Consider the following 22478-nt stretch of genomic DNA (forward strand, 5'->3'; position numbering starts at 1 on the left):
TCTAGGGCTGATATAACTCATTAAAAACTTTCCACTTACACAGCAGATTAGCCCTGCTATAGTCATCAGCCTATCGGAAGACTTTTAGCTTGTTGAAGCAACAGATACCCACCAATGACAGGGAGGGAGAAATCAGTAGTATGTTTGATTTTCCATTAAGAGGAAGTACTGCTGATATTGATACTGTTGCAAATGAGTATTGTATCCCTTTAAAATGTGTAGTATTGATACTTATCGATACTATTGATACCTGTTGCAAATGAGTATTGTATCCGTTTCCATTTTTTTTATTGATTTTTATCGATACTATCGATACTTTTGACAACCCTGCTATGCATACAGTCTGTGTTACGTCCCACAGAGTAAATTGGATCCTCCGCAAGTACGAATGTCACTTTAGAGGGCAATCCCCCACCCCACCCCACCCCACCCCCACACGCGCTGCAGTGGCTGTTGCAGTACTAATGTAGGGTAAATCTAATATGGATGACAAGTGGGAGACTTCAATTAATCTTGTAAGTCGGCCACTGTCGGGCTTAAAACTTCACACCAAAGTCAAAGGAAAAAGTTGGGATATTTGAAACTTAAGCAGAAGGTACAACACAAAGCTGTGGCGCGCATATCAATGACTTGGACAAGTGGGGCGCCGTCCAGCCACGGTAAACAAACAAACCTCAAGGTCCCCTTCTTCTTCTCGTCCTCCATGCTCCCTGTGCTCGGGTGTTGGACCCCAGAGCAATCTGAGAATATCGTGTTTGCGATGCTTCTCGCTCACTGTTGCCCCCGGTGACCGTATCGCATTATTCCCACAACTGCCAATTTGTACGTAGATTCAAGGTGAGCAGCTGCCGGCAGATTACAACAGCAGCCAGACTTCAAACACCCCCAGGTATACAGCCTTGGGTGATTAAATCTAAATAAATAAAGTCAAAAGAGAAAAGAAAACACGCTCCCCAGACTGGAGGAGAGCCAGTCAACCATGCCAGCTAACTGCATTTTTTGCTACTGGTACTGTCTACAACTGCTTGATATAAACAATAAGCATTGAATTCCCCATTCCATCACATTGATTCTGTCAATAAATTCGACCAATAAATGGAATTGGAGTCGACTCCTGTTGTAATCTCGACTGCAAAATCTGGAATCGAAAGAAACGGTTTAATTTAAACAAATGTGTTATTAATTCATTTTTGATTTATGCCTATCTATACTAAGCTGTGTGTGATTGCCTTGGTCTGATCCCTTTCACAACAAGTGGGAAGAGGGGAGGGAGAAATTGGTTGAAAGCCAACCGGTGTAAAACTTGAATTTCTGTGTTTATTTTAATTTGGAATCGATTTTGATGCCAGCAAATCCATTACCAGGAGTTGGAGTTGGTCAGAATCCACCCTCCCCCCACCAAAAATTGAATCGTCCATCCTTATCTGCCGCACAGGAAGTGATGCGTGTTACTAAGCTTCTGGCAGCAGCAGCAGCAACAGTTGTTTTTCACACAATGCCTGTCCTTACATTAAGATCAGTTACTGTAACTGATTTCAGAGTGGGGGGGGGAAACTAGCAGTCCATAAACTGTGTAACACGATATTTCAGCATGATTAGGCCTACCAAAATATCACACTCAGTGCAAATAATCTTATATTATTATTATTATTATATATTATCTGTGTGTGTGTGTGTGTGTGTGTGTGTGTGTGTGTGTGTGTGTGTGTGTGTGTGTGTGTGTGTGTGTGTGTGTGTGTGTGTGTGTGTGTGTGTTGTTCAGAGCAGCGGTTCAAGACACATCTGGTGTGAACTCATATAGCCAAGACACTAATATATCACATACAAGAAACACCACAGTTCAACGCAGGGACATGTTTGAGAGAGAGGGGGAGAGAGAGAGAGAGAGAGAGAGAGAGAGAGAGAGAGAGAGAGAGAGAGAGAGAGAGAGAGAGAGAAAGAGAGAGAGAGAGAGAGAGGGGCTCCATCTTCGCACCTGCGCTATTTGCATTTTGCAATCAACCATCTGTTGTAATCACCTTCGCACCAGAGATCAGCCAATAGCAGATGGCTAGTTCATGATGTCAGGCTTGACACAGGTTTTGGGTTGGGGTTTCCGTTACTCTTAATAATGGAGAACCTCCATTGTATTTGGACACGTTGCTGATATTGTCCCCCTCACTGTTCATACCCACAATGCACTGAGCTGAAGTGAACAGGGCAGAGGCTGTACTGTACCTTTGGCTGTGATGGCAGGCTGCTCCCCCAGTAGCAGTTTTAGCCTCTTAGCGTGGATTTTACCCTGGTAGTGTGACTGTGCCACCACTGCTGAGGTGAAGGACATGTTACACAGCGTGCAGCACTTGTTCTTGTCCACGTCGCCCTCCTCGCTGCCCTGCAAAAGACCCATACAGAGACATGTAAAAAATATATAACATAAAAACACACAGTGAGCTTATCAATAACACGGTAACATTTTTCTATGAAGGTCAAGTCGATAATGCATTTTGAACACATACATAAGACATTATAATGCATTCATAAGGCTTTATAAAACTCTTTATAAATGTTGATAATCATACATGGCAGCTTATAACAAGGTTTACAAAGTATTATAAGTCGTAGACACAATGGATTATAAGTTCAGCATTCATAATGCTGTATAACTCCACACCAAAGTGATAACAGTGTTTGAAAGAATAATCGTTTTTGTTTTACATTATACTTACAGACAGCAAATACCACTCATAAGTCCTCATAACGGTGTTATAGTATCATACAATTGCTAATCATCACTGATGACGTCTTCACTGATGACATCACATCATTAGCTTATCACCTAATAAAAAGAAATCCGGCTCCGTCAGGTCACCCGCACGGGTGCCCTGTACACACCCTGAAGGTTTCAGCCCGATCGCACGTGAAACACCATAGCTGTGGCCGAACACAGAACTTGAAGCAGTGGACAGAGCCCACATACTCAATTTATATAGATACACTATGTCCAGTGTCCACCACCACTTAAAATATGTCATAAACCTTGTTAAAAGTTGCCATACAGCTCCACCTTTGTGGTTGGTGTAGATTTGATAAGGGAAATCAATGAGGGATAATAACGCAAGTTTCGCTCACATCTTGTAAATTCAGTATACACTCTATAACAGGGGCACTCAATTAAAATTCCTAGAGGTCCAGTTAGAGAAAATGTCCTCAAGCAAAGGTCCGGAACATTGTAACGTACAGTAGCTTGCGTTATGATTCAGTGCCATTGAACTTAGGCTACTTCAATGATTGCAGTAGCCTAATGTACAATGTCTGTATGTAGTCAACGACTGACTGTTAAATCAAAATAAACATCAACAATGTTTATTTAGTTTTCATATTTAACTGGATTAATTATAAATAACTAGCCTACACTAATAATAAATACATGTTCTTTTCTCATTTCAAGTAAAATAATGGCTGCATTTAAAAATAACATACAACAGAGTGCTTTGGGAAAATGTGCATCTTAAAAGTGTTTTAATTTGAGAAAGAAAATCTTCTTTTCTTCCCTTAACTCCACCTTTTCTCTTGAGAGAAGTGAGCTCCCTATCTGTCTATTTATCTATCTATCTATCTATCTATCTATCTATCTATCTATCTATCTATCTATCTATCTATCTATCTGTCTCAGTGTCTGTCTCTATCTATCTATCTATCTATCTATCTATCTATCTGTCTATTTATCTATCTATCTATCTATCTATCTATCTATCTATCTATCTATCTATCTGTCTATCTATCTATCTGCCTGTCTGTCTGTCTGTCTGTCTGTCTGTCTGTCTGTCTGTCTGTCTGTCTGTCTGTCTGTCTATCGATCGTTCGCAATGCAAACGTCACATGCGTTGGGCAGTGAATGTGTGAGTGTGCCCTCAGTCTGGATTTGAGTGTGTTTGCTCGTGTGGCGCTTTCATAGACAGGTTAGGATCGCATCGCACTTCACATGAGACATACTGCCTGGTTTTGAGCTGCCCGTGAGAACAATGAATGAACATGTAAGAGTCTGCCTGCTCCGGATTAAAACAAAATCTTTGTTTTTGCGGTGTACTCGTTTCTTTTGAGCACGTCATGTGAAATGACTTCTATCTCTCACGTTTCTCAGAGTCTCGCGCCTCTACTCCGTCAGTGTGCCAGACACTTTCTCTCGCACTGGAACCGACTGGAACAGGCAGAATCGAATCGGATATTTGATTGGCTGAGTAGCATCACGTGTGATGATTTACAGCGCATGCATTGGTCTGTGAGCTTCCTGGCAGATTAAACCAGTACCGTAAAGGGTAGAAAAGCACGTGCCGGTTAAAAAAGAAAAGCTCGGTGAAATGTAACAATTCTCAATACAATGATTTGTAGGTTATAGGGCTCGGTCCGGATAGGACGGCGTCTGGGTCCGGAGGCGGACCGGAGTCCGGACTTTGGGGATCGCTGCTCTATAATGTCCACTGCCTGCAAATACTTTGAACCCTGGAGTTCCGAGGAGCCACCGGGGGGCAGATGTACCGATTCAGATGAGGGGAGCGGCGCAGCTCCCCCGCTCGGCTAAATCGCTTCCTGGCGGGATGCAAATGGAGTCGACTCTGCATTTTAAAGGGTGATAGTGGGGCCAATACGACTGATGGCGGAGCGCTCCCTGAGTCGCCATCTGCGAAACCCATTACGCTGGGAGGGGGTGGCGGGGAGGGGGGGTTGCGACCTGCCACGCACTGCGAGCCAGATGCTATCTCTTTCTATTGGGAAGAAGCGAGAAGGGAGGAGAGGCGCGAGGCCGGTCCCCCATCAGGCAGAGAGGCAGGGCCACGGAAGGTCTGCTTTTGGAGGACGGGGAGAGGCGAGTGAACTTTATGGACCGACTCGTTTGTTCTTCTGCCTGGTGCACTCCACCGTTTACACAGGAAGTGAACAGTGGGCATAAGCATGTCGAAGCATGGGTGTTAAATGGCTCTATAGTCTGACAGCAATCACTGAAATAGAGTGTTTGGTCAGTAACTTGGAATCCCCAACACCCCCGCTGTCCTCTATCTCTCTCATGTAGTCCTGCAGGCAGGGCGGATGTATCCGTAACTCATAGAGACTCACGGATGATGGCGTTGGATTTGGGGTGAAAAAATACATAGTGGTCCATCGGAAGCATCGCAATCTGACCTTCCATTTCCCAGAAAATGTCAATATTTTCTCATCATAGGTCAATGGGTCAGCGTGGGGGAAATCCTCCTGTTTTCCCCCACGGCCACACACACACACACACACACACACACACACACACACACACACACACACAGACGTTACCGCAAGTAACGCGACCGACTGTATCTATTCCTGGTTTAACAAAATACAGGCCTTCCTTCCTTCGTTGTTTATGTTGTTTTGCAGCCTTAAAATTCATGTAAATTGCATATTCAGGCCAAACAAGAAACGTCTCCAACGGAGAAAATCACAATGTAAACAAAGCCGGCAGGGACCAGAATGTGTTCTCAATTGAATTGAAACCATGGTGCAATTTCAGCGTGGACCTTCAGCGTTGTAGCGGGCTGCAATCTGGTGCAGATCACTACAGTGGGTCTGTGGGGAGAAGACAAAGGCATGGCTCTGCCTCGCACAGTGTGATAACAGAGCCTGAACACTGCTGCACTCTGAGTCATTCTGACACACACGCACACACACACACATGCACGTGCACTCACACACACACACGTGTGTGCGCACGCGCAAGCACAAACACACGTGCGCGCACACACACACACACACACACACACACACACAGTGCCTCCTTCTGCCCTTGGCCCTGTCCTTCACCAACTCTCAGCGCACACATGTCCACACACACACATACACACACACACACACACACACACACACACACACACACACACACACACACACACACACACACACACACACACACACACACACACACACACAATCCCCCCACCTTCCGGGGGAACGGCAAACCCACTATCCCATCTCATTCATTCCCGTCATATAATGACCGAATATATTCAGGAAGAGAGGAAAGTATAGCAGGAGATGAGATGTCACCTAGAAATAGGAACTATGCATAATCTCATGCTTAATTAAAACTGGATAAACGAGGAGCTAATTGCAAGGAAATGTAATTAATGAAGAGGTAGGTGTACGTTTGCCAGATTGATGCTCATAGTGTCATAGAGCTGGCAGAAGGAAAGCAGTCATATCTGTGTTAGAGGGCATTCACCACTACACTACTGTCAACTACTCCCAAACAGGAGTCGACAAGTCAAGGGAGATATCTCTCTTTTTCACCCATTGAAAATGGTCAATTCTCATCAGAAAGGTCTCAGAAACAGCCAGTAAAGGGTTAACTAATGTAGGCGTGACCAACCTGGGGGTATGTGAAATAGCCGTCTTCGATTGGCTCTGATAGGCTGCTTACAAATGAGCCGCTAAACCGCAGCAACTTCTGTCTGAGCTGAAGATAGCGACTGTTCAGTAACAACGTAGACGGTGTATTTAACATAATGTAGAAAATGATTGTTCAAACAAGTCTATGTTAAATTTGTTTATTTATTGCACAGTAGCGCCTCCTGTGGTCGGTCGGGGGCACCTGGTCGGGGTGGAAGGGAACTGGTGGGAATAGCATGATCCTCTCCTGTGCTACGTCCTGTCCGGTGAAGCTCCCCCCCTGTCAGGTGAAAAGAAGCGGTTGGCAACTATTGCGCATGTGTCGGAGGAAGCACGGTGCTAGTCTCGGCTCTCCCCAGATCGGCAGAGGGTGGAGCAGCGACCGGGGCAGCAGGGGGGGAAATTGGCCAAGTACAATTGGGGAGAAAATAGGAAAAAAATCTGAAAGTCCTACTGCGTTACTGCAAATGTATATAGCAGTTGTGGCTAACAGCATGTGCAGCGCAGCAACAATTCCAATCGTGAGAATTGCGCGTATTTGGGAATGTGTAGGAATTTCTGATAACCTCAGCAACATAGTTTGCACTGTCTTAGAATATATATATATTTATATTTTCTTGCCCCAGAAAAGCCATGAGTCATCTGAAAGACAACACGTCCAATCTCTGCCATATTGAAGCAGTCATGTATGGGAAGTGTAACCTCAACCCCCCAACACTGAGAAATAATTGGAGTTACGCATTGGCATAATATACCGCTGTGCTGCATTTTCCTGAATATGTAACTGACGGACAGAGGGGGGGGGGAGAGAGAGAGAGAGAGAGAGGGAGAGAGAGAGAGAGGGAGAGAGAGAGAGAGAGGGAGAGAGAGAGAGAGAGAGAGAGAGAGAGAGAGAGAGAGAGAGGGAGAGAGGGAGAGAGGGGGGGGGGGGGGGGGAGAGAGAGAGGGAGAGAGGGAGGGAGAGAGAGGGAGAGAGAGAGGGAGGGAGAGAGATTGCGTTGCAGAAGAAAGAGTCTGCCTCATTCCCATTCATGTGAGGCATAATAAAATAATCTTTTTGATTTGCAAGCAGTACATTCCCTTTGCTGCCAGTGCTGTGCTGCACATTTTCCTCTTGGTTCGAGTGCAGCAGCGTATCCCGTCCCCTGCCTGCCTGTATTTGGGTCCATAATATAGAATGGCTATGAGATGTCTTACTGAATACTGGACTTTTTACTCATGGTGTTTTCTTTAGCCTTGTCACTACATCAAGTGCTCTCAAGTCGGCACACCACAACTTGCCCACCGCGCTCTCCTTGAGGTCCTAATGGCTTTGTGCTGCAGCTACATCCTGGTCTGGATTGGCCTGATCCGGCCTGGGCTCGAGCAGTATAATGCTCCTCACTTGTTCTGGCAGAACATCCTCAAAACCATCCATCATAAAAATACTAATCATACTACTACTACTACTACTAATAATAATAATAATAATAAAAACATCAATTACAAAGTTACAAATAGGCTACTTCTACTCTTTTTATTCCCCTCAGCAAAGTCAGTAGTTAGACAGCTGTTTCCATCTCCATGGCAATGATAGAACGCTTGGTCCAGTCAACCAATGAAAATGTAAGACAAATCAATGATGGTATCTACGACCTTACAAATTCTGACAGGTGCAAGACACATACCTCTGTCTTTTTTTTACATCAGTTTTTTACTTTAGTTTTTATTAGACAACATAGACAGACACACAATACAATCCTTGACAGCAAAGCAAGACAGTATGGATAACAGCATTTTGGACCTTACAGACTTAAGTAGTAAAAAAGATAAGAAAACTTCATTAAAAGAAAGGTTATTACAGGACAAGGGGGGTTCCTCTCATGCAGAGAAGTACCCTGCTGCAGGTAACCACCTCCTTAGAAAAATGTTGCACTTTAATTGTAATTTAGCCGTTTTTGCTTCCATTGACCCACTGTAGGAGTATGTGGTTGTCTCCATTTCAGCGTTATAATTCTTCTTGTAGTCATTAGGAGGACATGCAACAAGTACAATAGACCCTTTTCACAGGGGGCATTTTGTGTCGGAAAAGCAGGGTAAACACAGGTGCAAGCAAAACACTAATGAGGGTTTCCAACTTACATGATTGGAAGTTGGAAACCTGTTTCTACAGGCTTATATCATTACTGATCCAGGCTACCACTGACGTCAGTTGCGCTGCCCAAAAGTAGTGTTTTATATCGGGGAGGCTGAGCCAGAAGAGACAGTGGCAGCACATCCCATCTTACTGGGCCATTTTTAAACACCTCACATATTGTTGATAATTTCCCTGGTACAGCTGTGTTATCTGGAGGTGAGTGTGATCCCTAGATATCTCATTCTTTTACATAATTCGTGTCAGCCATTTGTCTTACAACCATACAGGTCAGGGAACACTAACGTGCATCTCCCCTAAGGCACACAACCAGGAAGTAGGACAGCCAGGTGCAAGGGTATCCCTAAAACATGAGGGGGGGGGGGGGGGAGGACTTCATCCTAATATAGCTGTGGACAATGCTGCCAGGCGTCCCGTGCAGGGGAGCGCTAAGCAGGGAGAACAGACACATCCAGTCCACACACACACACACACACACGCACGCACGCACACACACACACACACACACACACAAACACACACACACACACACACACACACACACGCACGCACGTACACACACACACACACACACACACACACACACACACACACACAGTCACACACACACACACACACACACACACACACACACACACACACACACGCACACACACACGCACACACACACACACGTACACACACACACACACACACACACACACACACACACACACAATGCTCTGACCTTCACACTAAACAGCAGGCGACGCTGACAGGGGCGGGGGAAATAAAGCCTGCCTGGCATCATCCAGAGCTGCACTTTAGATGTGTCACAAGGCAACAGAGGGGGTCCAGGAGAAAGGCTGTGAAATGCAGATACAGTCAGTGGAATCAATCCGCTTATAGTGATCAACCGCTTATATAGTGATCAAAAAGCTTGGCCCCGAATCATTCCTATATTACACATGCTGCTTAAATAATTCACTTATAGTGATCAATTTGACCCGTGCCAAGGTGATCACTATAGACGGTTTTAACTTGACAACAAAAACATTCTAAATTGAACCCCCGCTCACTTCCTGTTGCAGTGTTTGCTATGGACATAAAAGAAAAAGAAACATTCAAGTGCAGGACTGACCATTCCGTGAAAACCGTCTATACAGCTGAGCGGCGAAAACAAAAGTAACGATGTCGAGTGAATATTTCTGCAGTTTGCCAAATGCTGAGAAAAAGGAAGTGCTGTGGGGTTGCGCTCTGGTTGAAAACAGTCTATAAGAGGAGTGCACTGTACAAAAAATGAAAGGCTGACACCTACAGGTGGGAAAAGTCTCTACATTTGATTCCATTTTCACGCTTGGTTAGGCAGGAGAGCCATTGATTAATGCGTTTTTTTCTTAATCCGACCTGATCTCAGCCTCTCCTTGTTGTCGTTAACGAGCTTATTGTCCTGCTTCTCCTTATCGAAGCTGTTCTGTGTAGAACATCATTGCGAGCAGCAGGTTCACACCGTGGAGTGTGGACGGCCACGCCGAGGGACTCGGGAGGATATACTGATCGATCAGCAACACCAGCTCAGCAAAACTTTTGATGAGCCATAATGAATAGATCAATATATTTTAACTGTCCTTAGAGAGAGAGAAAATGTGTTTCCACAGCCAGTAAACAAACGTATACTGTATGAAGATGATTTGGACGGCATGCACAATGAATTCGAGCTATAGGCAAGATTTCGGCATAAATCATGAAGTGTGGCTGCAGCAGAGAAGAGCTACATCTCCCATACTGTCATTGAGATGCAGTATTCACCTCATTTGCACTGAAGGAATTATGGCCACTGGAGGGGACGAATCACAAAACATACTGACTGGTCTAAGGTGCGCAGCATCATGTAAACGTGACACATCCCGGGTTCCACTCGGGCCTTGGAGCTTTGTCACATCTTGTACCCCTCTCTCTCCCAAAGCGTAATCTTCTTCAAAAGTGAAACAGAACAGGCTTGCTGGGCTGACATGAAACATGAACATGCTGTGTGGAGTTTACTGACACCAAAGTCAATCTGGGAATCCATCTTTAAAAGTGTAAAAAATCGAATGTTCTGGGGGCAAGCTCATTCCAATACCTGAATAACGGGGGACCGGAACTCAACTTGCCTGACCACGCCCATTTATGCTAATTTCACCAAACGCTTGCGCTGTTATTAGGAGCGCTAACGTCCCGATTTTCTTCGACCATGCCGACAGATTTGAGAGAGTTTCAAACGGTTACTTCTCGCTGCCATCGAAGACCGCCAATGTGCAAAATTGCCTACAGCAGGGGTAATAAATATTCAAATTGGTGGAATATTCTTGGGTTACAGCAGCTCAATAAGGATCTCATATATCCACACAGTCTTCAACTGTTGGCTACTGAACAGCCTCCAAAGAAGCAATTGCATTGGGGAGATGATAATAATAATCCAGTTGGGGGATTCGCACCAGATCATTTTGGTGACCTTCTTATAGTCCGCTTCTCTAACCATTCAGCCTCCACTGCTCCCTTTGCGATGGGACCGAGCCATCTCTCAGAGACTAGTGGACCCGTGGGAGTTCGACCTTCCTGGGAGTTAGACCCCTCCCCCCCGGTCTGACACCTTTGCAAACCAAGGTAATGCCATTTCCTTCAGCGAACGTCATCTAACCTTAGAAAAGCAATGCCGGTGTCACTGTCATGTCCATTGTATCGAATAAATAAAGCAAAAGCTCATTAATTTTTCAGCAGTGCATTAATTTTTCAACTTTGCAATCCTTTTTGCACCTCAGTTTGACTTTGTTTTGGTTTGTGTTCACTGACGACGCCCAGTTTCAGTTTGTATTGCACACGGGAGCAACATGGCCTGTATGCAAAAGCGCAGACACAAAGATACAACAAGGCATATCAGTATAGTAGGCTACTTTCTATGCATGTGGTGCCTCCATCTGGTGTGGCAATGAGGTGAACAACTAGCAATGCAAAAATGCTAATCTGCATGTTCTGCACACAAGTTGTCTCCATGTGTAGATTGAATATATTAGAGTCTAATATATTGCATAATACTGTATGCATGCATTGTAAAATTCACATCGTCTAATACAAATACTTGTAAAACGTGGATTCACTGTTTTTTTTTTTTAATATTGTCATCTTTTCTGATCTGTTATACATGATATTGCATTTACCTTGTTGTTGTTATTGTTGTTGTTTGTAACTTTGTATTTAGTCCTGCTGCACATATTTAATCTTTTCTGTATTTTTCTGTATGTCATTCATTTATTTGTATTTCTTTTTTACTTTGCACATCCTGCATGATGTAATTCATTATCTATGTTTCATTTGTAGGATATTATCTCTACATAATACATTCTAGTATTAGTAGTTGGTTGTGTTCTAGTATTGCATGTTCTACTGTTGCCTTTTGCACAGTGGGCAAGCCCACCCCCTTTCCCCTAACGATGTGGAAGTCTTTGTTTAAGCTGTAATTCCTCGAATGGCCACTTGAGGCAGGACTCAGAAGTCCCGTCGTTCCTGTTAAAATGCCCTACTTTGTAACAGTAATTAAACATATTTACAGCCTGGACCAAAACACGGTTTTGGTCTATATAGCTAATTTCACCTTTTCACAACAACTGTAGGGGGGTACATTTTTTATATAACTTGCCGGTTTGGAGTAAAATAGATCATAGAGAAGGGGGTGATTGACACATCGCCTGTCCAGTGATCACGCAGCTTGCCGATCACGGACCAATAGCAGGCGGAGCTGCGGCTCTGGGAAACTCCCATCTCACGTGAGGTGCGGAAGGACTCAACCCATTCCCTCCCACTCTGCTGACGAAAAATCAAGATGTTGACGGCCATCGTTTGAACTCCGCCAGGGAGAAGAAATTTAATGGGATAGCTACGTCCATATTATTTATGTCTATGCTTTTGCGTTCCTCATATTTCCCTGAAACCCCATTGCGTGCTGACGATCTTGATACTTACCCTAACTTTATCTTGATACTTTGCAGCTGCAACTGTATCTCCCCAGAGGGATCATTAAATTTCATCTTATCTCATGTTACTTCATCTCATAGTACTGCATGCCCAAACCCTCTTTGAATCTGCTGTACTGTAGTTCAGCTGCAGCTCCTGGGGGCGGAGCTCTGGCTTTGTGCATGTGATCACACTCGAAAGCCTCTCTGGGGCCTTTTCTCTGCCTGCTGCTCCCTGGACGTGTCGTGTGTGTGCTCAGTGCTGCTCCCTGGAGGTGTGTGTGCTCAGTGCGTGCGTGAGTGCATGCTGGAGATTGCCCAAGGAGAGGTCGAGGCAACCGAGCATAAGACTGCAGTCACTTCTTATCCAGTCAAAGGCGGCGCCGGACACCTGTGCCACCTGCTGGACCCCTACAGCTCTGCACCCTGTCAGGGCTGGAGGCCTGATCTAATGGAAACTGGCAGTTTAATAGATTGACAAGCAAACACCAGAGCCACCCAACCACGCAGGTCGGTTGGCACAGTTGAAGATGCAAGATGAAATTTCTTTCTGCTTGAAATGGCACTAAATCGTGTATGGATTACCAAGCGCCACATTTCACAGGGGGGAAAGCCAGCCAAGAGGAATACAGAGGCATTTTGGCAGTTGCACCTCTGTGGGTCCTGTATTTCTTAACCTTAGATTCCGACGGGGGTGTGTCCAGGCAGTGCAGTGGTTCTCTGCCTACTAACACGAGGGTCGCAGGTTCGAGCCCTCGTGTTACCTCCGGCTTCGTCGGTCGTCCAGACAGGCACAATGGGCCGTGTCTGTGGGTGGGACGCCGGATTAAGGGTACAGTATGTGTCCTGCATGTCGCTGCACTACTGTCTCCTCTGGTCGCTCAGGGACCGATTTTTTATCCCATTTTTATCCCCCGTTAGTGCTAATTTAATTTATTTATCCTGGTCCACCCTCTGCCGATCTGGGGAGAGCCGAAACTGGCTCCATGCTTCCTCCGAGACATGGGCAGTTAGCCAGCCGCTTCATTTCACCTGACAGGGGAAGCTTCACCGGTAGGACATAGCACGTGGGAGGTTCACGCTATTCCAACCAGTTCCCCTCTTTCCGAACAGGCGCCCTTAACTCATTGAGTGCCAAGGACGAGTATGTTCGTCAATTCAAATACTAACGTAGAGTGCCAAGGACGAGTATGTTCGTCAATTCAAATACTAACGTAGAGTGCCAAGGACGAGTATGTTCGTCAATTGCGTTTTTTGACAGTGGGACGTGGATCAAAGCCTCTTATGTACATCTCCTATAAAAATATGGGAGCTATTGAATGTGTATAACCTATTTTACAGACCCATTAGGTGGCGACAGTGCTCTCCAGATTAGAGAAAGTTGAGGAAAAAAAAGCAGAAAAAGCCCCGTGATGAAAGAGAAACCGATGCATGAGCCAGAGCGGCACAGATTGCTCTGGCTGCCTGGAGCCAACGTTAGCTGCGAACAGCAGTCAATCCGCTCCCACAAATGTCTCTGTCTCTGCTGCATAGCTTCTCCACACGATTAGCCACCAGAAAATAAAACCAAAGCCAAACCATTCTCATGAGAATGGTTTGGCTTTTCAGTGTCGCGCTGGGAGCCGGCGCACAAGGCTGAGTGCTCCGAAAATAGACTGGGTGCAGCGCACTTTGAAACGCGCAGCAGAAAGCCTATAATCGGACGCAGCTTCATCCCAGCTCACAACCGAAACCCCAGAAACGCAGACGAACGCGAGCCCCATCCAGACTCCCCCGACGAGCGGCCGCCATCTGAACGTGGATCTGTGAGGCAGCAGAGCCTGCCATAGCAGGCAGCAGAGACTCGCCTGACACACGCAGCAGCCAGCACAGCGAGCAGAGCCACCAGAGACACTCCCACGGAGGAGGAGTTTGGAGTTGAGGAGGGTATGGGTGCTGTTTATTGAAGGAAATTACTGTTCAGATGTTTCAGGTCAGAAAATATTAGTTTCAGAGTCAGTGATTTGCTTGAAATGCTTCATTTCACAAAAGGCTCAATATCTCAGCTTCTAGATGGAAACGCCTGTTTTTGCTGTTTTTGACCTATCTTCTCCGGCTGATAACTAAAGAACGGAAAATGATATCAATAAACTTTTTTTTGCTGCTGAATACAACCTGGTACAATGCACTTCTTTTTTGACGACATGGCCGACATGTACTGTAGGCTGGCAGTCACGTTCACAACAAGCTAGGTTGAGGTCACAATCATGGGAGAGAGAGGGCGGGCTCTGGGCGGGCCGTGTGAATTTTTGATTGATTGGCGACATGTGACGTAGAAAATCCTTGCAAATTCTGGAACTCTAATTCGCCTCTCCTGTGGCTCCATCTTGTGGCAGGGGAGGGAGAGGAATGACTGTAGGAAGTGATTTCATACTTTTACAGACTTGTACAGACACCCCCAAGTTTATACAAACCACAAAACCCAATCAAAAGCGATTTTCACAGTATGGGACCTTTAAATTAACACACTCATATTGCAAAATGAATTTAGGCCCTCACTGTAATACTTCAGAAGTAGAATTTGAAGTTCAGCATTAATACATTTGTCATTTTTTGTCTTAGATTTACCTTTGTGTGTTATTGCAATATAAAACTACATAATTGAGAATCGATTCTAGATTCTGGAATCGAGAATCGTTGGAATCGAGAATCGATTCTGAAATCGAATCGTGACCCCAGGAATCGGAATCGGATCGGATCGTGGCTTAGCCGGATCGGAGCACCCCTACCCATTAATATTTTTGTTTATAGCATTTTTTTATTTATCACAGGTCATATCGTCATCGCAATATTGAAGTGTTATCGCACATCGCAGCTTTTCCTCATATCGTGCAGCCCTAATTCATGCAAGCCTTTTTGCGATACTGAGGCAATTTTGTTGAAATTTTCCGTTCACATACATCATAATTTGCACAACAATGGCTCCATGGAAACCCAGCTGTCTAAATATTAGCACAGACGACTGAACAAATTGCTGTGGAAAATCTCTTATGTTTGATTTCCTGACAAAATAGCCATGTGAATGCAACACTGTTTGGCAGATGTTCATCAGCACCTGAAGGAAGCATAATAGTCATGGCTGAAATCTTCGAATGGTGGAAAACCCAGATCCAGGTCAGCACCAAAATCGAATCGACTGATCCTTGTCCACCAAATTCCATCCAAATCAGACAAACCGACACAAAGATGGATGAAAACATGATCCTTCCAACTTCATCGGCAAAGGTAATAATAATATCTCCCATTTCACAACCGTTCCTCAAATCTGCCGAACCCTGAGGAGGCCGAACTTCGCTGACCGCCCTGAGGATCAGCGACATCTGATTGGTCGCCCCCTCACGAGAGCAGGTTTTTGCAGGGACCACCGGCATGACCGGCAGCGTGTACAGTTGTCACATGCCATCAGCTCAAGCATAACAACAATGTATTGTGTGTGTGTGTGTGTGTGTGTGTGTGTGTGCGTGTGTGTGTGTGTGTGTGTGTGTGTGTGTGTGTGTGTGTGTGTGTGCGTGGGGGGTATTTTTATACAGTGCCACCTTGTAGCCACAGCCCGGTCGCATCGCATCTGTGTCGTTTAGCTGGAACCCTCTCCAATCAAGGCAATGTGCCCTTTTACCACAGGGCCTAAGGTCAGACTGCAGAGCAAACATAGATGTACTGTGACACGGGGGACGCCTGGTCTTCTGCACATCCTCCCAGACCAGCTAGACGACAACCAATGACATCCTCACGCACCTCACTTGCACTTCAACACATACACATTTCAATCTGCATGACACTTTTAAACGATTATTATTGTTGTGGCGTGGTCCTTGCTAGGGAATTGGTATGTGGACTTTGTTTGTTTGTCTGTTTCAAGTTCTGTGTTCGGCCACAGCTTTGCACAGTTTTACGTGCGATCGGGCTGAAACCTTCAGGGTGTGTAAAGGGCACCCGTGCGGGTTACCTGACGGAGCCAGATTTTTTATTTTTATTTTTTTTCCCGGCTTTTCTAATTAGGCTAATTAGCTAATGCTGTGATGTCATCAGTGATTTCATCAGTGATGATGTCAAAAGTGATGTGTGTGTGTGCCGATCACACACACACACACACACACACACACACACACACACACACACACACACACACACACACAAGGAGGCATTGTGACATCACTGATGCAATAACATTTAGTGAGCAACACACACACACACACACACACACAATAGGGCAGGTGAGGCTGAGCTACGGGCGAGGCTGAGCTACGGGCGAGGCCGCGCAGCGAGCGCGTAGTTATTCAAAATCAACGCATGAAATCGTATTTATAACTAAATTGACCTCCTTCAGCTGCTGACTTAATGGTTGTCTCCCCCCCCCCCCCCCGCCCAAGATCCACTGGCCTTTCGAGTGTTAATTCTACCCTAAGGTCCCGCATGACCATCACTACAAACACGTTTCACAGCCAAGCTTTGCTCAAACCCAAAGGATGCGTTTAAAATTCTAGTCAAGATCCCAACAAGGTTTCCCAAGACAGCAAATATGTCAGGCTCAATACAGGGGAATGTGGATAAAATGCTGCCCAGGCATCTCCAGTAGATTTCATTAATTTTTTTCATTTGATGGAATGGTGCAGCCATTAAAACAGTGCCTTGGGTTTGAATATTTGAGGGATATTTGAGGAATCTCAGGGAGCAAGCAAGGGGTTAACGGGTGTAAAACGACGCGTAAGCAAAGACGACGATACACAGTAAGAACTTATCTACATTACACGATCTAAATACATAATAGATGATACACATGAACATAGAGCAGGAGTATGTTCTTCGTCTCACAGGCCGTGTCGCGAGGCCGCGGACAGCGTAAAACCTCCCAGAGGGAAGCCGAGCGTCGGCAGTAACCCGGGGGTTGGTTTCATTTGAATAGGAGCGAGGCTCCGAGGAGTTGTTCAATCAGCTTCAAACTCCTCCCCTGGCGCCACTTCTGGTCTCTATCACGGGTTTTTGCATCGAGTTACACGACCCAAAGGCTATGAAGATTCCTCCCCCCCCCCTCTCTCTCTCACTACGCTTCAGGGACACACGTGCTTATTAGCGAGCCCATGTTGCCGGTTGATTTGTGAAATAGCAGATGGATGGAGGGAGGGGGGAGGGGGGGGACATGTATCTTACGGGCAGATTTGACGGTCGCTTGAGACTGAGACTGGTGGATTGGCGTCTCGTTATGCGTTCACTGTCAGCATGTCAACAATAATGTAGAGCTACTGCAGCGTGTCTGCTGGAAGCTACTGTCTCTGACAAACGGCTAAAAAGCAAAGAGAAGACATTTGGGGTTAAGCCACTGCTTTTTGGATTGAAATCCATGTGAACAAACCCAAATCACTCTTATTCTTTAAAGTTTCCCCCCCCCGACAAGAACGAGAGAGATTAGCGAAAACCGTTATCCATCATCTCTATCAGGCTCAGTTGCATAATTAACAACAATGTATCGCTTGTGGTTGTGATCGACAACCAATTGCCACAATGTTGCTTTCAGTGGGGTCCATAGGGAAACAGTCCCTTCATGGTGACTGTATTCAAGCTTCTGTCATGGTTGTCGTCTCTTTGGACGATGATGTAACAGGAGCTCACAGACGGGAGGAAGGATGGCCAACCATGTGCAATGGAGGGCCAAGAGTGTGCAAGTCTTCATCCCAACCAAACACTACAGCAGCTGATGATGAGGGCCAGAAATCACACTGGCTCTGGATATATTATGGTAATTTTGTACTATGGGGGAGAACACATTTTTTTTTACATAATTGACCCTTTAATTCTTACCAGGTATGCACAACACAAGCCTATTTAAAAGATACGATTTGTGGAATCCTTTTGTTCCACCATCCTTTTTAATAAATCAATGTCCATACACCCCCCCCCCCCCCCCCCACACACACACACACACACACACACACACACACACACCCCACACACACACACACACACACACACACACACACACACACACACACACACACACACACACACCCACACACACACACACACACACACACACACACACACACACGCGCGCGCGCAGAGGCCTTTACTAAACGACACAACGCATCAAGGTCACCTCAGATGAATTGGCTGGTAAAACCGTACTGGAGCAAATCCCCTGCTCAGTGCTGTGTGGATACAATTGCATGGACCACTCTCACTGCTTCCCCATTAACACAGCCAGTGCAAACCCTGTGCAGAGCCCAGCTATAACAACAATACACAGGATAATAACAGCTTTGATATAGACAGACAAAGCCACGCCCACTTCTGGGTTAGGCATGTGCACCAAGTGATTGCATCCGCCATTTATTTTCCCATAGACATTTCGTAAAATGCTTATAAAAATAGTTTTACTTAGTCAAAACAAATGGTTCAGATTTAGAAACAGGAGAGACCATACAGAAACATAAAAGAATAGCGGATTAAAAAAAACAACGTTTTTCAATGTTTTTGAAGTGTTGTTCTGAGTGAAATGTTCTATGGTCTAGAACATGATTCTAAATATAGCTGCATCGCTTGGTTTCACCAAGTAAAACAAATGTATAAGCATTTTACGAAATGTCTATTGGAAAATGAATGGCGGATGAAATCTCTTGGTGCACATGTCTTTGTTTAAATCAATTTTTATTATTTTTTCAGCCAGACAAGCAAGAGATCTCAGACAACAGTAAATAGCAGGTTATACCTAAAAGACATAAAAAAAATTATACAACAAAATCCCTTCCCCCCACCCACAACCCTGACAGCAATTAACGAAGGAGAAGAAAAAAAAAGAGAAAGAAACACATGTCTAACCTGGAAGTGGGCGTGCCTTTGGTTCTGTATTGAAAGCAGCTGAAAAGGTAGTGTATCTGGCCAAGTATTATCTAACAGCTTCCACCTTGCCAACTTGGTACACATGCCAAAATCGTATTTAGGGAAATTGAAATCCAAGAGCAAATGTACTATAACTCAAGCCTGAGAGGTTTGTTGTCTTGTAAAATAACTTTCCTTCCCTCATATATTATAGGGTACTAAGCCGTAATTTACTAATTACAATCATCCACTCACACTGCAACTAGCTTTGATCTCTGGGTGGCAGTATTTCCATTAGTTTGATTTTATCGAGCCAAAGGATGACAAGAAGATCAGACATCAATGCTGTTTGGTCTCCTGATCATTCACACGAGAGGAAACTGACTTATCCTCATTGTTAAATGTAAGAAATATTGTTGTCCCATGGCGCTGGCCAGCATGGACGTTTAGTGAAGGGGCGGGGCTAGGGGAAAGCAGCCATAGACCAGAACTGCAACGCGTCATCGCACTGCGCCGCGCCCCTTTTTGGGGGAATGCGGTAATCCTCTTTGACTCAGGCTGAACGGACATGACGACAGTCCAGTCAACCTTAATTTATTCATATATCTCGACCGTTCAGGTTCGGGCAAGGTCGCAAAATAATTAGTAGACATGTTTATCAAACCAAAAAAACACTTGAACCCGAAATTAATGAATTGGTATTTTGTCTATGCTAGCTAAAAACACGGCAAAAATACCATCACAACAACGCTATTCATTCTTTCTATCCCCCAAAAAGGGGCACGGCCTTGACGCTTTGGATGTGCAGTTCTGGTCTATAGTAGGGTTAGGATGGTCGTAGAGAGTCGGGATTGGAGGGGTGGGTAGGGGGAGTGGCTAGGGCCCTGTGGGTGGTGGGAGGGGGCGTGGTCAGGATGGTGGTGGGGCTAGGGAATAGGGGCCATAGCGAGTATGATGGTCTAAAAATGCTGTTTCAGAGGCTGTCCCACCCTGACAAAGTTCTGACGGAAACAAAAACATTGTGATCAGTATTGGCTTTCAAATAGCCATAATCAGTTGAACCCTAACTGAAAGTAAACACTGTTAGAGTCATAAGAAATATAACGGGAATGTGAATGGACCGATTACAGGAACTCTACAGCAGAGATAAACAGACCAATAAAAACAATTCTATGTGCAGAACAGATGCCCGCAGTTCAAATACACATAATGAGTATAATGGCCCAGACAGAACAGACATCAGAATCATCATCCTGGACACAACCATCTGAGAAGGATTGGTCCACACCGCAAAATGTCCTAGTTTCACAATAACGATGCTGAACTTGTTAATGTGAACGTCACGTTTTGCCTGAGTCCACCGCTACTTCCTGGTTATAACGTGACCCCCCATTCGGCTCTGCAACTCACGGGATCTGCGGCGAGTAATAACTGCTGATAGGAGATACAAGTCTTCTGTGTCTGAGTAATAACTGCTGAGAGGAGATACAAGCCTTCTGTGTCTGAGTAATAACTGCTGATAGGAGATACGAGTCTTCTGTGTCTGAGTAATAACTGCTGATAGGAGATACAAGTCTTCTGTGTCTGAGTAATAACTGCTGAGAGGAGATACAAGCCTTCTGTGTCTGAGTAATAACTGCTGAGAGGAGATACAAGCCTTCTGTGTCTGAGTAATAACTGCTGATAGGAGATACAAGCCTTCTGTGTCTGAGTAATAACTGCTGATAGGAGATACAAGCCTTCTGTGTCTGAGTAATAACTGCTGATAGGAGATACAAGCCTTCTGTGTCTGAGTAATAACTGCTGATAGGAGATACAAGCCTTCTGTGTCTGAGTAATAACTGCTGAGAGGAGATACAAGCCTTCTGTGTCTGAGTAATAACTGCTGATAGGAGATACAAGCCTTCTGTGTCTGAGTAATAACTGCTGATAGGAGATACAAGTCTTCTGTGTCTGAGTAATAACTGCTGATAGGAGATACAAGCCTTCTGTGTCTGAGTAATAACTGCTGAGAGGAGATACAAGCCTTCTGTGTCTGAGTAATAACTGCTGATAGGAGATACAAGCCTTCTGTGTCTGAGTAATAACTGCTGATAGGAGATACAAGTCTTCTGTGTCTGAGTAATAACTGCTGAGAGGAGATACAAGCCTTCTGTGTCTGAGTAATAACTGCTGAGAGGAGATACAAGCCTTCTGTGTCTGAGTAATAACTGCTGATAGGAGATACAAGCCTTCTGTGTCTGAGTAATAACTGCTGATAGGAGATACAACCCTTCTGTGTCTGAGTAATAACTGCTGATAGGAGATACAATCCTTCTGTGTCTGAGTAATAACTGCTGAGAGGAGATACAAGCCTTCTGTGTCTGAGTAATAACTGCTGATAGGAGATACAAGCCTTCTGTGTCTGAGTTATAACTGCTGATATAGGAGATACAAGCCTTCTGTGTCTGAGTAATAACTGCTGAGAGGAGATACAATACTTCTGTGTCTGAGTTATAACTGCTGATATAGGAGATACAAGCCTTCTGTGTCTGAGTTATAACTGCTGATATAGGAGATACAAGCCTTCTGTGTCTGAGTAATAACTGCTGATAGGAGATACAATACTTCTGTGTCTGAGTAATAACTGCTGATATAGGAGATATAAGCCTTCTGTGTCTGAGTAATAACTGCTGATATAGGAGATACAAGCCTTCTGTGTCTGAGTAATAACTGCTGATAGGAGATACAAGCCTTCTGTGTCTGAGTAATAACTGCTGATATAGGAGATACAAGCCTTCTGTGTCTGAGTAATAACTGCTGATATAGGAGATACAAGTCTTCTGTGTCTGAGTAATACTGCTGATAGGAGATACAAGCCTTCTGTGTCTGAGTAATAACTGCTGATAGGAGATACAAGCCTTCTGTGTCTGAGTAATAACTGCTGAGAGGAGATACAAGCCTTCTGTGTCTGAGTAATAACTGCTGATAGGAGATACAAGTCTTCTGTGTCTGAGTAATACTGCTGATAGGAGATACAAGCCTTCTGTGTCTGAGTAATAACTGCTGATAGGAGATACAAGCCTTCTGTGTCTGAGTAATAACTGCTGAGAGGAGATACAAGCCTTCTGTGTCTGAGTAATAACTGC

At 44.9% G+C, this 22478-nt stretch overlaps 1 protein-coding gene across 1 annotated transcript in view; it reads right to left on the reverse strand.

Annotated features, from left to right (window-relative positions):
* LOC310783898 (zinc finger matrin-type protein 4-like) overlaps positions 1-22478 on the reverse strand; it is a gene marked incomplete at its 5' end in the record, with an annotated part of 143663 nt that overhangs the window by 67278 nt on the left and 53907 nt on the right. The window contains one exon of the mRNA XM_083644814.1: positions 2218-2374. Within this exon, the coding sequence (XP_083500940.1) occupies positions 2218-2374 (157 nt within the window). The remainder of the gene's footprint in view (positions 1-2217; positions 2375-22478) is intronic.

The sequence above is a fragment of the Poromitra crassiceps genome (assembly GCF_964638095.1).
Source record: "Poromitra crassiceps genome assembly, chromosome: 10".
NCBI classification, from domain to species: Eukaryota; Metazoa; Chordata; class Actinopteri; order Beryciformes; family Melamphaidae; genus Poromitra; species Poromitra crassiceps.